Raw genomic sequence first — 15,580 nt, 5'->3', positions numbered from 1 at the left:
TGCTTGGGCTGCGCCCTTCTCGTCTCCACCTGCAATGGCCTGGGCCAAGAGCCCTGCCAGTTCCTCTTTAAGGAGAGGGAAGGGCAGCTGTCACAACTAGGCACTGGCTACTTCCCCCAGCGCTCCCCGCCAACCTTCCCACTCATACCTTTCTCCATCAGGTCTCCAGGGCTTCGAGGAAGATTGGTTTCAGGATGGGGGGCCTTGAGTATGGGAAGTTCCGGGGGACTGGGTGGGCATGATTCTGAACCCAGAGCTGGGGGTGAGGTGCCACTGCCTAGGAGCAAAGATGTGGGGTGGGGTGGAGTGGGGTTGAATAGTCTGCAGCCTCTGTCCAGGCCTCTCTGCCCTCAAATTTTTAGTACCTTTGCCTTCTGCCTCTTTACCTCAGCCCATGCCAGGACCTTGCCTCAGGCCACACTCCAAGCCATACCTTCCTTTTCTATCCTTAGCCTTGCAAATCCCTCAGAGCCCCCTGCCAGACTCCTGTTGGTTCTGGAGCTGCACTATGGCTTGTCTTTGGGAACTAGAGTCCTGAACTCTTCTGCTGCCTGGTCCCATCTGTCCCATCCTCCAGAGGCCAGGTCACCTCCTGGTCCTTTCTGCCAGCCAAGGATGCCCCCTTGGCAAATTCTCAGATAGTGGCCCTGCAGTCAGAGTGGCCTCTTCTTGATGCCCTTGGGGACTTTCCCTCTCCTGGCTCCCCCATCAGCACAGAGCACTCTTAGGCTGAATTCCAAAGAAGCCACTGCCCTGGGCATCCTCACAGAGTTAGGCACGCTGCTGTCTCCCTTTCTTACTTCCCACTTGAGACCCAGCCCACTGCAATGGAGGGAGGCAGGGTCCCCATTCAGTGCTGACATGGTTCCTGTGATGGCCTCAGGCCCTTGGTATTCTGAGCTGTCTCTCCACTAAGATAAGCAGGACTCTCCAGCGCCTAGCACTGTGCCCAGCCCTGGCTCCCACAGATCCTCATGGGTCACTTGCACATGCTCGCCTCAGGGCTTTTGTGTTTGCTGCTCCTTTAGCCACATAGTTCATGCCATAATCTTCAAATTTCACTCAAGTGTCACCTTAATGAGGCCTTCCCTGCTACCCTATTTTAAATAGCAACCCTCCTTTCAAGCTCCAGCATTCCCATTCCCACACCACTTAACAAAAGCTTATTTACTATATTGCTTTTTTTTTTTTTTTGAGTTCGAGTCTCACTCTGTCACCCAGGCTAGAGTGTAGTGGCATGCTCACGGCCACCACAGCCTCGACCTTCTGGGCTCAGGCAATTCTTCCACCTCAGCCTTCCAAGTAGCTGGAACCACAGGCATGTGCCACCACGCTAATTTTTTTGATTTACTGTAGAGATGAAGTCTTGCCAAGTTGCCAAGGCTGGTCTCGAACCCTTGGGCTCAGGCAATGCTCTTGCCTCCGCCTCTCAAAGTGCTGGGATCACAGGCATGACCCACCATGCCCAGCTTGTATTTTTTTTTTATATGCCTGCCACCTCTCTAGAAATGCAAGCCAATGTAAGCTCCAAGAGGACGGGACTGGAGGTTCTATTCATGCTAAAGGAGTCCCTGGGACAGAGGAGGTGCTGAACACACATATTCAGTGACTGAATAAACAGACTCTCTCCCCTTCTAAATGCAGAGTTGCCTGGCCTCTCTTACATCACACCATCTGGCTGTCTTCCTACCTCTCTGGCATCTCTTCTGTCTTGTATGTGGGCTGTCTTCTACCTAGGAACCACACATTACCTGGTCCCTCTTTCTCAGTCTCACCTCTTCCATTTAAACAGCTATGGGAGCCAGGTGCTATGGGGTGTGCCTGTAGTCTCAGTTACACAGGAGGATCACTTAAGCCCAGGAGTTCGAAGCTGCAGTGAGCTGACTGCACCACTGCACTCCAGTCTAGGCAACAGAACAAGACCCTATCTCTAAAACAAATACATAAAAACCAGTCATGAAACTCAGTTATTTCTATCTTCTGAGCATCTCTGGAAGCATCCTTCTTCTCTCTAGCCCTATCTGCGCCAACCCATGCCACTATAGAAATCTCTCTCTGATTCTGTCACTCTCCCACTGAATACCTTCCTGTTGCTCTTGAGATAATCTATCTTGTCGCCAGGTGCTGACCATGCTTGCTCTGCCTCTCTACACTTATCTGGTACTCCAGGATCCATATTCTCCAACTCTACTCCTTTTCTCCACTTTCTCCCTCCTAGAAGCCTTCCCAAACAGTGAGGAAGTGGGTCCAGCTTCCCCATCCAGGACTGAGGGGCCAGGCCCACAAAAATTAATCTTCATTTCAAGGGACTGACCGTTCTGTCCCTCCACGGTGGTACCTTGGACCAGGGTTGCCCACCGCTGAGCTTCCTGGGTGTTGAGAAAGTGCAGGCTGAGGGTTCCAGGCCCTCCTGGTGGAGGCTGCAACTCATGCTGGCTTGGTCCTCGGATGATGTAGGAGACTGACTCCAAGGGCCACTCCAAACTGACCTGAGGAAGGGGAGAGCAGGCTCAGAGCTCCTCTCGTCCCACGCCGCATGATGATCAAAAGACTACGAGGTAACATTTATAGGCTACTACAAAGTCCTTTCAAGCCTATTATCAAATCTTCAAAATAGTCCTGTAAAGTAGGTACAAGCATTACCCCCGTTTTACAGACGAGAAAGCAGTAGCAAAGAAAAGTAACTGCTCAAGGGCACCCAGCTGGCAAGCGGATGGGCCTGGCCTCAGGCTCCGCGCCCAGTCTGAGACAAGTCGACTGCCGCACGCCCCTTTGCCTCGACTCACCGCCCCGGGCCCCGCGCCCAGCAGTTCCAGCCGGAAGCGCCCAGGCCGCTCAGGGTCCGCGCTCAGCTGCAGTCTTCGTAGCTGCGCCTCGGCGTCGGGCCCGGCGCCCAGCGGCCTCACTGCGGCGTACACAGCCAGCAGTACCGTGGCCGAGCCCGGGTCCGAGGCCGCCGCCGCCGCCCCGCCCGCGGGCGGCGCCATCTCCGGTCCGTCCCAGCCTTGGCCCTCCGAGCCCGCTTCCGTGGGATCGGAAGGCTGAGAGCCTTCGCCCGCCGGAAACCAAAGATGGAAGCATTGGGTTCCGTGCACGCCGAGAGCGTCGGGCCCCGGACGGGACCGAACGCCGCTCACTGGCCAAGCCTAACCCACCGGGTTTGATCAAGAACGGACTCGGCCTGAGGGCCTCCAGACACCAGCTGGGCGAGGCCGGCGGTGTGCAAAGGCCCAGGAAGGTTGGCAAAGGTGGTCACGTTTGAGCTGGGCATCGGAGGCAAAGTGTCAGAGGCTGAAGCACCGGCTACAACTGGAAGGCAGGCGCGGCTTCTTTGCCCCACAGGGTCGGGCAGACGAAGGTTGCAGCCTGGCAGGTGACTTCTCACAGCGACCAGCTGGAGCCACACGCTGCTCCTGGACTCCCAGGTGGGCGAGTCGCCACCGCAGGCCTCAGGGACAGCCTGAAGTCCCGCCACGCCCACACGGCGCGCTCAACTCGAGCCTATTAGGGACCGGGGTTGGCCTCCGAGGGGTGGGGGAGGTGGGGCGAAGCGGGCGAGGCTGTAGCCAATAAGCGCCAGGAGAAGGCGGGTTTGTATGACGAGAAGAGTGATAGACAGGCCGTACGGCCTGTAGGACCAAAAGGCAAGACTGAGCGGCAGATGAAGTCCCCAATGGCTATTCGAATTCTCGATCCCGGTGCCTGGAGCGGGCCATTCAGAGGCGTGGGGCCGGGCCTGGCGGACGCTTGTTGTTGTCCGGCCGGGGGAGGCGGAGGTCGCTCGCTCGCTCGTTCGTTCGCTTGCTTGCTGGGGCGGTCTGTGGCAGTCGGCGGCAGGTCGGTCGCGAGAGCGGGCGCTGTGCAGGGGGGCGAGGCTATGTCGCGGTGGCAGCCCGGATGGGCCGGCAGGTCCGGGAGTAACGGGACATCGCCGCGGAGCTTCTTCCCCCGGATACAGTGCGTCCCGAGTGGAGGCCGCGGCGCCGCCCTGCGGTCCTGAGGAGCCCGCGCTGCGCATATTCCGCCCTGTCTGCAGACCAGCACCGACACCAAGCCACTCGGCCCGGTCCAGCCCGGCGCGGCCCGATCTATCCCAACCAGGCAGGTGGGTGTCCGCCCTGTGCCCCGCGCCATCTCGGGCCGCCGGAACCGCAGTCCCCAGCGGGCCTCGCGCGGCGCGCTGCCTCCTGGGACTTGTAGTTCCACCGTGGCCCGGCGGGTTCCCAGTCCGGGCGGGCGGTGCAACCAGGCGGACGCTGTGGCGCCCCTGCGGGGCCGAGGGACCTTGCTTCGCCCCTTTGCTACTGAAGAAACTAGCTGCTCTTGCAGAATAGAGTGGATAGCCAATGGGTTTCCTCTCCCTCTTGCTAGAGCCAGAATAGGGGAAGAGTGCCCGTCCAGGTGACCGCAGGGCCCAGAGCCGCAGTTGTCCTGGTTCCTAACCGGGATGTGGGTTCTTACCCTGACTGATGAGACCAGCTTGGTGGGAAGGGGACTGTAGAAGTCACGTCCCTTCGCAGGCTCAAAGTAACCTCTATGGTGGGTGGGGTCTCTTCTTTCTGGATGGGAATGGGTAAAGGTGAGGAAGTCTAGGCCAGCAGCTCCTGGGTGAGCAAGATCCCAGGTGGGTCCCCCAGCGTGGTCCCAGAACCCATGTGCCTTGTAGGGGGTGTGGCTGAGCTGAAGCCTGGAGTTGCATCCTCAGGTAACAGGATCCCTTCACTTTTCCAGGCAGTGCTTGGGAGTATGCTCGGGTACAGAGGGGAGCTGTGTGGAGTCTGGACAGGGGCCAGGCTCAGTTTGCTTAAAAGTGGCTTGGCTTAGGGGATAGGAAGGCTGAAGGCAGAGCCCCCATGGGGTCAGATACCCATGGCTTGGCCTCCTGCGTCCTCAGGCAACACTAGCCCTTCTGGAGCACGGAGTTCCCTCCCCAAGGACATGAAGCTGTTGGAGAACTCGAGCTTTGAAGCCATCAACTCGCAGCTGACTGTGGAGACTGGGGATGCCCATATCATTGGCAGGTGAGGCCCGAGGCTCAGGGAGCTGGCATCTCAGAGGTCACATTGACTTGGCCCCTGAGTCAAACCTGGGGGGTAGCATGCTCCATGGTCCTGCCTGCATCCTGTAGGATTGAGAGCTACTCATGTAAGATGGCAGGAGACGACAAACACATGTTCAAGCAGTTCTGCCAAGAGGGTCAGCCCCATGTGCTGGAGGCACTCTCCCCACCCCAGACCTCGGGCCTTAGCCCCAACAGGTGAGCTGAGGTGAGGCCTGCCTGTGGGGGTATGTGGAGTGGTGGGCTGGGCTGACACTTCTCTCTGTGCAGATTAAGCAAGAGCCAAGGTGGTGAGGATGAGGGCCCCCTCAGTGACAAGTGCAGCCGCAAGACCCTCTTCTACCTGATTGCCACGCTCAATGAGTCCTTTAGGCCTGACTATGACTTCAGCACAGCCCGCAGTCATGAGTTCAGCCGAGAGCCTAGCCTCAGCTGGGTGAGGGTCCATTGGAGGGAAGGGACCCACAGCCATCCCACTGTCCTTTCCCAATTTCTGTGGTCTCTGGGCTCCACCTAGTCCATGCCTGATGTACTGGGCCCCTGTCAACCTGACTGACTTTCCCTAGGTGGTGAATGCAGTTAACTGCAGTCTGTTCTCTGCTGTGCGGGAAGACTTCAAGGCCCTGAAGCCACAGCTGTGGAACGCAGTAGATGAGGAGATCTGCCTGGCTGAATGTGACATCTATAGGTGGGCTGGTGTCCCTGTAGGTGGGCCCCCCAGGTGTGTGTGGCACTTGAGCCCTCACCTATCTCTCATTTCACATCTCACCCCACATCCCCAGCTATAACCCAGACTTGGACTCAGACCCTTTCGGGGAGGACGGTAGCCTCTGGTCCTTCAACTACTTCTTCTACAACAAGCGGCTCAAGCGAATTGTCTTCTTCAGCTGCCGCTCTATCAGGTAGGCACCATCTGCTTCCCTTCTCCCAGGTCACTGTTGGACCCACACAGTTTTTCCAGCTGTGCCCACCTGCTCCTGATTTTGTCTTCCCTGGGCATCCTCCCAGGGACCCGCAGCAGGCCTGGGGTAGGGGGTTCTAAGACTGGTTTTCCCACCTCTACCAGTGGCTCCACCTACACACCTTCAGAGGCAGGCAACGAGCTGGATATGGAACTGGGAGAGGAGGAGATGGAAGAAGAAAGTGGAGGCAGAGGCAGTGAGGGCAGGGCCGAGGAGACCAGCACTATGGAGGAGGACAGGTCTGTGGTAGTGGCCATGACTCAGGTCCCTGTTGGCTGTAGTGGGTGTGCACAGGGGTGGGGGTCCCTCTGCCTGGCCTCAGTGGAGACTTCTCAAGGCTTGCTGTGTGCCAATCTCTGCCCAGGGTACCAGTGATCTGTATGTGATGAGGAGGAGCAGTGGCCCCAGCTTCATCCAGCTTCAACCAATGCCTGGACCTGCCCACCTGAGAGGCCCCAGGGCCTCCCCAGCTGCTGGCCAGAACCCGGCGCTGCCCAAGGCCACACCTGCCTAGCCTTTTGGCTCCAGCCTGTGAATGTCTGCTCACCCTCACAGGCTCCTGCTGTCCATGCTATGGCTGGGTTAGTCAGCATGGGGCGTGTGGGAAGAGTGACTGCCCTGCCCAGATGAACTGCCATAGGCAGGGACTGATGAACCACAGAATTTATTTTTATATTTCTACTGGGCCTGCACACTCCAGCCCAAAGGGCCTATGGCCAGAGGCCCCGCAAGCAGGCTCCAGCGGTCACTGGCTCTGGTCTTGGGCCGGCCCCTGGCGCCTACCTGTACCCCCACCTCACCTGTTTGGCCGCGTGCACTGAGTGTCACTTTGCTGCAGCTCATTCGTTTCCAATAAAAGTTTCTGTGATTTAGTGTGGACCTGGATGTGGTGTGGGGGCGGGGCCTACGGCGTGGGTGTGGCTGGCGGCGTCTGGTATCCTAGCAACGGCTGCTGCTGAGACTAGCTAGATCCTGGGAGCTGTTGGGTACCAGGACCATAGTGGCTGAAATGGAGACGGAAGTGTGGGACGCAAGCAACTACTCTTCAGCAGAAGGCGACAACCTGATTCCAAAAGCAGACTTGTGCGATAGAGATAACTTTGACGTCCCAGACCCTGGGCTGCTCACCGAAAAAAATGGTGAGGGGGCTTGACCTTGCCCCCCAGGTACCCCCTAGGAGGCAGGTCTTCGACAGGCTTGGGTTTCATCCCCAGTAACGAAACTCTCCTAGTCAGTTCCTGATCGGTGGGCAGGGCTCTCGGAGGAGAGCCTCCGCCTGCCCACAATCTCCATGGCTAGGGCCCAAGGTCACAGGTGACAGCGTTTCCAACTCCCACCTGCAGAGTTCGTGGAGGCGCCGCAGTTTTTTACCAGCAGCCAATGGTGGCAAAGCATGACCCTGCGTGCCCGCGCTCGTCAGCTTTGGCTGCTCCTACGCACAGGCCTCCACGACCTCGTGGAAAAGGTGGGGCTTGTTTGCGGCATCTGTCTGGAGGTCTCTTTCCGGATCTTTCACGGAGGGACACCCAGTACCTACTCCACCGGATACGCGTCAATTTCCCTACACAGGAGCAACCCCCTACCCAACCTTTAACTGTTTGTCTGCCCATCCTGACCCGCAGGAGAAGAAAGCCGAGCTGTGCGTCGCGCACTTGACGCACGGGCTGGAGCCACTGCGCCGCCTGGAGGTGGCAGCCGGGTTGCGCTCCGTGGCGCAGGACCCAGTGGGCAGACTCTTCGTGGTGCTGGACGGCATGGGCCTCCTGCACCTGCACAGAGAAGACGGCTGGGCACAGGGGAAGCTGCCAGCCCCTGTGGCGCTTACGGGGCTGGTAGCTGTGCCGGGTCCACTGGGCACTGTGGGACGCTTTGTGGGCTGGGGCCCTGCGGGACTAGCCATACTGGGACCCAAACTCAACCTGCTGTGGTTGAGCAAGCCCGGGGTGGGCAAGGTGCCAGGCTATGAGCCCACCTGCTGCCTACCAGTACCTGACCTAGGGCTGCTGCTCGTAGCTGATATGGGCGGCAATCTGGCGCTCTGGAAATTCCGCTCAGGTGGCCGCCGTCTGGTGCTGCTTGGGTCACCCCTGCAGCCTCCACCAAGCCCAGCAGGCACACTCATGCGTCTGGCTCTGGGGCCTGTGCCTCCCCGTCATGTCCAGCGCTGCTTCGCAGCCTATGGCTCAGCTGTGCTCACCTTCGATCTGCATGCCTGGGCTCTCCTAGATGTGCGTTGGGATCTGCACCAAACGTGAGGAGGGTCTGGGGATCTGGAAACGCGAAGTGGGTCCGCTAGGAAGAGCTGGCCATAGCAAAGGTGCAGGCCACTCACGCACAATGCTGTGCTGAGTCCAATGGGCCTCCCCTATTCCCCAACTGCAGCACCATCTCAGACCTGGCTTACTGCAAGGAGATGGAGGTCATGGTGACAGCTTCCCGGGATAGCACAGTGAAGGTGTGGGAGACTGACTGGCAGATCCGGATGGTGTTCGTGGGCCACACAGGTGCGCCGCGCCTCAGCGGCTCTTGCACTGCGTTCATAACCCTGAATTTGACCCTCTGCCTTAACTAAACAACTCTAGGCTATCTGGTATCTCTGCCGGCTCTGGCCAGGTCTCTCTGTGCAGGCTGCAACCTGGGCTGACAGCTCCTCTACCCTCCGTCCCTGGTACACCCAAGTGATCCGCGTCCCTCCTGCAGGCCCTGTGACGGCAATGGCCGTGCTCCCGAACACGACCCTGGTGGTGTCAGCCTCGCAGGACGGGACGCTGCGCACATGGGACCTGCAGGTGGCGGCGCAGGTGGGCGAGGTGGCGCTGTGCTACTGGGGCCAGGATGCGCGGTCTGCGCACGTGAGCCGTCTGCTGGCGCCTGTGGGCTCAGGCTGGCCAGTGCTCTCCCTGTGCGCGAACAGCGTGGAGCTGTGGCGTGTGCGCGAGCTCTACTCGCCGTTGACGCAGCTGTCCGCTCCAGTGCTCCACCTGCAGGTGGCGCCCGCGTTGCCCGCGCCCACAAACCCGTCGCTACCCGCTCGCCTAGTGTGCGCGTGCGCCGACGGCTCAGTTTACTTGGTGTCAGCGGTGACTGGGCGCACAGTGAGCGCGCTGCTCCTGGAGCCCGATGACTGTGCGGCAGCAGTGGCCTACTGCCTGCCGCGAGAGGCACTGTGGCTGCTGACGCGTGCCGGGCACTTGGTACGCGCCAACGCGGCGCGCTGCCCCATGCGTGTGTTGCACCGCGTGTGTCCACCGCCACACCCAGCGCCGCAGCCCTGCTGCCTGCATCTGTACAGCTACCTCACAGACCCCGACAGCGCATTTGCCTCCTGGGAGATCGTGCGCCAGCACGGGGGCGAGCTGCGCCGCAGCACTATGGCCTGGGCCTGGAAGAACAAGAACCGGTGGGTGCGGGGGCCAGCAAGGGCCAGGCGAGCAATACGGCCCAGACGTGGCAATACGACCCATACCAACAGGCTCCGTCACCGCCTGCAGGTACCTGCCGGTGGTGGGGCACACGGATGGCGCGCTGTCAGTGCTTGAGTGGCTCTCGTCGAAAACCGTTTTCCATACGAAGGCGCACAGCCCCGGCCCGGTCACCGCTATCGCATCCACCTGGAACAGCATCGTGTCTTCGGGTCAGTACCTGCCCTTCTCGGTACCCCACCCGGGAGGCCCTGCCCTGCCCTCCCCTCCCTGAAGGCCCAGCTTGGCTCCCGCCTCCCACAGGCGGAGACCTGACCGTGAAGATGTGGCGCGTTTTCCCCTACGCTGAGGAGAGCCTGAGCCTGCTGCGGACCTTCTCTTGCTGCCACCCAGTAGTGATGCTCTGTGCACTCGGCAAACGTGTTACCGTAGGCTTTGAAAACCCGGACAGCACCACTTATGGCCTGGTACAGTTTGGTTTGGGTGACAGCCAGCGATTTGACCATGGGCCCCAGGACGACCCCGCGGACCACATCACCGGTGAGAGGCAGCGCTGGTGAAGCCCAAACCACCACATTGCTTTGGTTCCTAACCCTGATCCCCACCCCCAGGGCTGTGCTGCTGCCCCACACTCAAGCTGTACGCCTGCTCCAGCCTGGACTGCACCATTCGAATCTGGACTGCAGAGAACCACCTACTGCGGTGGGCTGGGGCCCCAGGGAGGGCTGGACTTGGGGTCTGGGGGCTGCCAGCAGGGCTGTCCTACCTCTGCCCCTCACCAGAGCCCAGTAGCTGAACTGGGAAAAAGGGCCTTTTTCCTGCTGTGCCTCAGTTTCTCACTCTGTGAAGCAGAGGCTGGACTCTGGCTCCTGGATACCCCTCCAGGCTCCTGCAACTGAATGGTGCCCCTCAGGCCCTGGCATTCTGCAGCGACAGTGGAGACCTGGTGGTGGCACTGGGCTCCCGCCTCTGCCTGGTGTCCCATAGACTCTACCTGCCCACTTCCTACCTGGTTAAGGTATGCAATGAGGACAGGGTGGGCAAGATGGGGCTGCTGCAGGCAGACTTGGCCCCCCAGGCCAGGGATGCACATTCCCTTTCTCTGCTCAGAAACTGTGCCAGAAGGCCCCGGACATGGTAGATGACCCTCCACTGCCACTGACCGGCCAGGAGTCACTGACCTCCGCCCAGCTGCAGAGGCTCGCCAACCTCCATGGGGCAGCCAGCCTCAGGTCCCATGCAGGCCTGCTCAGCCATTTTGGAAGCCTCCAACCCACACCTCCTGAGTTGGGTCCTAACTGGGTGCTCCCAGCATGAGGCCTCAGGATTCCCGGGCCCCTCTGGGGTTGCCACAGCCCATCACAGCCCTGGCATCCCCATTCCCGGCTGGTCCTTGTCCCTGCCTCTACCCCATCCCATTGATATGCCACCCAGCATCCCACCTGTGCCTGTCCCTGTCTGCAGTGCGGCCTTGTCTTTCATCCGTCACCGGAGGGCAACACATCAGCAACCAGTATTGAAGGAGGTGGGGTGGATCCTCCTTAGACTGCCCCCTGCCTAGGCTTAGGCCACAAACCTTCAGTTCCTGGGGCAGGCCTGGGATCCTTGTGGTTGCCTGAGCAGCACATGGCAAGGCCCAAGGAAGAAAGATCTGACCTCTATCCCCTACCTCAGGACCTTGAAGCCTTAGTGGCCCGGGACCAAGATCTTCAGCAGCTGAGGATGGGGCTAGTGGTCCCAGCAGCCCGGCCCCCACCCTCCTGGCAGCAGCGCCAAGAAGCCTTTGACAATTACCTACGTCTGATCTATGGCTCTAGCCTGCTGGTGGGTGTGGGGAGTCCCCCAGTCCCAGCCCTGACCTTGACCCCTTCTTTTCCCCTGGGTATCTGACACTGTCTGCTCATGCCACCATCCATTCCCTCATACAAGGGAATGCAGTCTGGAAGGGAGTCCCGGCAGTGGAGTGCTGGGACCCTCCCAGTAGAAAGAAAGAAAGACCTGGAATGTGTATACCCTACACAGAGCTGCCCCCTGTCTTGGGCAGACTGGGGTCAGCACTGAAGCCCAAAGAAGGCCAACAGCCCTGCCCCCACAGGACCTGGGGGCTGTGGGCCAGCACTTCACCTGCTCTCCCCGAGTCACCTTGCCCATACCACCTACCCACCGGAAGGTACACAGCAAGGCATCCCAGGTGAGGCCTCCCATCCTCCCAACCACTGCCCTGCCTGCATAGCCCCTCTCCCACCTCATGACTCCTCTCATGTCCCAGCTTCTGGCCTGCTCCTCCCTGAGCCAACAACTAGGCCTCAGTCTGGATCTGCAACTGCAGTCGGAGCGGCTCCAAGGGAGGGTGATGGTAGCCCTGGACCCACCATCTTCCCTCCTGCAGTACCGGGTGAGGATCCAGGCAGGTGGGGTGCTACCTACCCAAGGGCAGGGCTGCAGAGATGCTGGGGTGTGCATTCTGCTCTGAGCCCTGTCCCATTTCCAGATCCCACTGTTGCCAAAGAGACGGCCCAAGGAGCCTCTCTCTAACCTCGGAGGCTTCTTTCCTGCCACCACACAGCCCTACAAGGTGAGACCCTCCACCCTGGCTCCCTGAAAGGACCTCAGATCCAGACTGAGGCCTAGGGACCCCATTCAGGGGTCCAGGGCTTTCTTTCTTTCTTTTTTGAGTCAGAGTCTCACTCTGTCACCCAGGCTAGAGTACAATAACATCCTCATGGCCACCGCAGCCTCTACCTACTGGGCTCAGGTGATCCTTCTGCCTCAGCCTTCCAAGTAGCTGGAAACACAGGCATATGCCACCATGCCCAACTAATAATTGATTTATTGTAGAGACGAGGTCTCACCATGTTTCTCAGGCTGGTCTCGAACCCCTGAGCTCAGGCAGTCCTCTCGCCTCTGCCTCCCAAAGTGCTGGGATTACAGGCTTGAGCCACTGCGCCTGGCACCAGGGCTTTCAGAACAGATACCAGGCAAAGTCAGAGTCCCCATTGGCTGGATGAGCCTGCACTCCCCTCTCCCCAGTAGAGAAGCTGGGTGGGCAGGTTGCTCATGGAGTTTGTCTGGAAGACCATTTTCCTACAATGACTCATACCAGGTGCCCAGGCAGGCTTTAACCCCTGTCCCAGCATATGCCTGGCACTGTCACCTGCCCAGGTAAGTCAATTTGGGTAGCACCATCAAGCCCTCTGTTGCCCTCTCTCCAACTCCTTCCTTCCTACCCTGTTCATCCCACCTCTGCTTTCCAACCCCACCCCCTAGCTTTCTTAAGACTTCTATGCTCCAGGGCTGGGCTCTGAGTCCTGTGGAGAACATGTGGGGGTGTCAGGGCTCTCCAGGAGCCAGAGGTCCCCCAGGTTTCCCTTCTCACTTATCACAGTTGATGTTCATTGACCGCCTTTCCACTTGGCATCTCAGGGTTCTCTTACCGGCTGTGTTGACAGCAGGGACTGCAAGCCCAGCCAGCTATTGGAGGCCTGGCAAGCAGAGCTAGGCTGGTGGCTGAGGGGCTCTGTGAGGTTGTGAGGTGACCCAGGGTGGTGCCCGGACTGGGAGAATTCAGGTTCTCAGCCACCCTGCTGTGCCTCACTTCCAGTACTGTCCTCGGTCCATTCATTTCCCTGGCTGCGTGCCCAACTCTGTGGTGCTACAGCAGATGTGGCTGCCCTTGGAGGTCAGCGGCCTTGAATCCCAAACCCAGAGGAAGCTTAAGGCAAGGGGTGGGGCTGGGGGTCTTGCTAGCAGGGGAGGGCTAGGGAGGGCTTCGCTGTCCCCACAGCCTACCAGACACTTCTCTTGTGCTGTCCCCTCTGCAGTCAGACACAAGCCAGAATGACTTGTGGCTGTGGCGCCCCAGGGGGTCCTATGCCCAGTGGCAGAGGAAGCTGCTACACTGGCTGTGGGAAAAGCCTGAGGAGGAAGAAAAGGAGGAGGAAGAGCTGAACCTGGAAGCAGTCTGGGTCTCGGCTACCCCAACACTGCACTCTGACCAGCAGCTGGATTCTTGGAAACAGAAGGATCAGGTAGAGGCTTGGGCACCACAGGAGGGACAACTTGCACTGAGACCCAGAGGGGTGAGGCCTGCAGCTACCACTGCTTCCCTAGAGCTCTGCAGACTTGACCCCGGAGACCCAGCACTCACATGAGGCTGTCAGGACCAAGACCTACTTTCACTCCCAGTCCCGCTCACTCTGGAAAAAGCATTATGGGCATCTGCCCAGATTCCTGCATTTTTTCGTCTGCCAGAACTGGTTCAAAAAGCTGTTCCCTGTCTTCACTCTGGAGGTTTGGGGGAGACTGGAACACCTGGGAAGCATGGGCTAGGGTGGGGCATGGGAGAAGGCAGGGGCTCAGCACACTATCCTCAAAGGCATACCCAGAAATGGGTACTGTGGAAGGCCTGTCCTTGCTATTCATGGACCTGCTGGAGGAGGTCACATGGGTGGACCGTGTGCATATCCTATGGGCGCTGCTAAGGCTGCTGCCAAACATGAGCAGCAACCTCCGAGACCGGCTGCAGGGCATCCTCGTGTACTTGCTCAACCTGGACCAGCCTCCCAGCCTCCAGGTGCGCCCTTTGACCCACCAGGACTCCTCCCCATACACATAGCAACCATGCTTCACCCCACCCCCACCCCACTCCCGCCCACCTCAGGACCACACTCAGAAGCAGTTCATCATGCTGGCACTGCAGCTGCTTCTGGCCTGCTCCCTGGAGTTCCACAATGTTGTGCTGGAGCTTATGTCCTACTTCCTCTACTCTCCAGCCACCTGCCGGTGAGTCATGCTCCTGCCCAATCCTCCCTGTCAGCTGAGAAGGCTCTGGCTAACCCACATGTACCTGTCCCAGGCCGGAGCTCAAGAAGCTGCTGGATGGGCTAGGCCTTCAGGACCCGCAGGGCTTCCTGTTCAAGGAGATTCTGACCTGGGTCCAGGGCCCAGACCTTAACTCCAAGGCTGCACTGCGCACACGCTGCTGCCAGAAGCTGGAGGACATGATCCAGCAGCTGCAGGTCTGAGCTGGCAGGAGCTGGGTGGGTTCCCCACAGTGAAGCCTCTTGCCTTCTCTCCTGAGGACAGAGCCTACTGGGGCCAGTCCCTGTTCTGTGCATCTTTGGGGATCTCCCTGCACAGGTGGAAGTCTACAGGGGAGTTTCTAGCTGGAGCCAGGAACAGCTCTGGGGCCTTTTTATCAAGGGAGGGGCAACCTCTGCCTTGGGCTAAAGCCTGGCCAGAAGAGTTTCAGTGGTCATGCAGGGGCTCAAGGAGCAAGGGCCTTCCTCAGTTGGTTATCTCCCCTACAGATGGAAACCTTGCGGCCACCGTCTGTAGCCAGGTTATCCGTCGTGCTGCCCAAGGTCTCCGACACCTCAGCATTTTCCTCTCCTCCCAAGGAGGTCCCATCCCAGGCTTCAGAGGTCTCAGGTGTAGCCACAAGTGCCTCTCTGACACCTTCAGGCACTTCCTGGTCACCCTCAAGCATCTCCAAGAGGTTCTCGCGTGTCTTGGAGGCACCCTTGCTAGTGGCCTCACCTGGGGAACCATCCTTGCCCACACTGGAGCTCCAGTTCAAGCGAATGCTGGCACAGATGCATGCCCGGGGGAGCCACTGCACACTCTCAGAGATGCTACAGAGCTTCTGCCTGGTGCCGGAGACCCACCCACACTCCTCAATGTCCACCACGCTGCCTATGGAGCCACCTCCGCTAGAGAAGACAGACTGGTCACGGTCACAGATGCTGGACCTGGGCCTCATTGACATGCTCAACTTCTTCTGCATGCAGCAGTGGGCACGGCAGCAGAGCTGGATCTCCGAGGAAGATGAGAACCTTTGCATGCCGCCACCCAGCACTGTGGTGCTGGTGCCCAACACGGTGGCACCACCACCCCGGGAGCATTGGTACGTTGGGCTTGTGCAGGCAGGGCCTTTGGGGATGGCCAGGCCTAGCTGAACCTGCTTCCTCACCTCCCAGGTACTACCCCATCCTCCGGCTGCAAGAGGCCAAGCTCCAGAGGTCTGCAATGAGACTGAGGCGTGAGTAGGGGCAGGGGTGGAGATGGGATCCTGACCTCCACCCCACCCCCACCCTGCCTCCTCATTGTCCTGCCTGCCCCCAGGCCAGATGCCATCC

General features: G+C 59.5%; 3 protein-coding genes across 3 annotated transcripts in view; 2 read left to right on the top strand and 1 right to left on the bottom strand.

Moving 5' to 3' along the window:
• Positions 1 to 3,020, bottom strand: part of SHARPIN (SHANK associated RH domain interactor) — a 3,953-nt gene extending 933 nt beyond the window's left edge. The window contains 5 exon segments of the mRNA XM_008069994.2: positions 1 to 4; positions 7 to 65; positions 149 to 277; positions 2,315 to 2,489; positions 2,787 to 3,020. The exon segment at positions 1 to 4 is cut by the window's left edge and continues 103 nt beyond it. Of these exon segments, the coding sequence (XP_008068185.1) occupies positions 1 to 4; positions 7 to 65; positions 149 to 277; positions 2,315 to 2,489; positions 2,787 to 2,987 (568 nt within the window). The 5' untranslated portion in view covers positions 2,988 to 3,020.
• A 649-nt stretch (positions 3,021 to 3,669) lies between these two features.
• Positions 3,670 to 6,893, top strand: MAF1 (MAF1 homolog, negative regulator of RNA polymerase III). The gene is made up of 8 exons (XM_008069991.2): positions 3,670 to 4,105; positions 4,895 to 5,021; positions 5,129 to 5,257; positions 5,330 to 5,495; positions 5,626 to 5,747; positions 5,842 to 5,961; positions 6,126 to 6,260; positions 6,386 to 6,893. The coding sequence occupies exons 2-8, from the start codon at positions 4,939 to 4,941 to the stop codon at positions 6,405 to 6,407; spliced, it is 777 nt and encodes a 258-aa protein (XP_008068182.1). The 5' UTR covers positions 3,670 to 4,105; positions 4,895 to 4,938; the 3' UTR covers positions 6,408 to 6,893.
• Positions 6,894 to 7,030: 137 nt separating this feature from the next.
• The window catches only part of WDR97 (WD repeat domain 97), an 8,895-nt gene continuing 345 nt past the window's right edge, over positions 7,031 to 15,580 (top strand). The window contains 24 exon segments of the mRNA XM_021718543.1: positions 7,031 to 7,160; positions 7,365 to 7,486; positions 7,644 to 8,272; positions 8,404 to 8,525; positions 8,722 to 9,421; positions 9,513 to 9,655; positions 9,747 to 9,983; positions 10,055 to 10,145; positions 10,329 to 10,461; positions 10,554 to 10,675; positions 10,908 to 10,968; positions 11,118 to 11,267; positions 11,373 to 11,462; positions 11,464 to 11,634; positions 11,713 to 11,838; positions 11,935 to 12,018; positions 13,045 to 13,122; positions 13,265 to 13,471; positions 13,554 to 13,733; positions 13,819 to 14,016; positions 14,104 to 14,225; positions 14,299 to 14,461; positions 14,843 to 15,348; positions 15,422 to 15,482. Coding sequence (XP_021574218.1) covers positions 7,031 to 7,160; positions 7,365 to 7,486; positions 7,644 to 8,272; positions 8,404 to 8,525; positions 8,722 to 9,421; positions 9,513 to 9,655; positions 9,747 to 9,983; positions 10,055 to 10,145; positions 10,329 to 10,461; positions 10,554 to 10,675; positions 10,908 to 10,968; positions 11,118 to 11,267; positions 11,373 to 11,462; positions 11,464 to 11,634; positions 11,713 to 11,838; positions 11,935 to 12,018; positions 13,045 to 13,122; positions 13,265 to 13,471; positions 13,554 to 13,733; positions 13,819 to 14,016; positions 14,104 to 14,225; positions 14,299 to 14,461; positions 14,843 to 15,348; positions 15,422 to 15,482 — 4,626 coding nt within the window.

The sequence above is a fragment of the Carlito syrichta genome, unplaced genomic scaffold (genome assembly GCF_000164805.1).
Source record: "Carlito syrichta isolate Samal-C Ts95f unplaced genomic scaffold, Tarsius_syrichta-2.0.1 Scaffold312719, whole genome shotgun sequence".
Lineage (NCBI taxonomy): Eukaryota > Metazoa > Chordata > Mammalia > Primates > Tarsiidae > Carlito > Carlito syrichta.
Note: the sequence above shows the minus strand (reverse complement) of the source record. Positions and strands in the feature narration are given on the sequence as shown.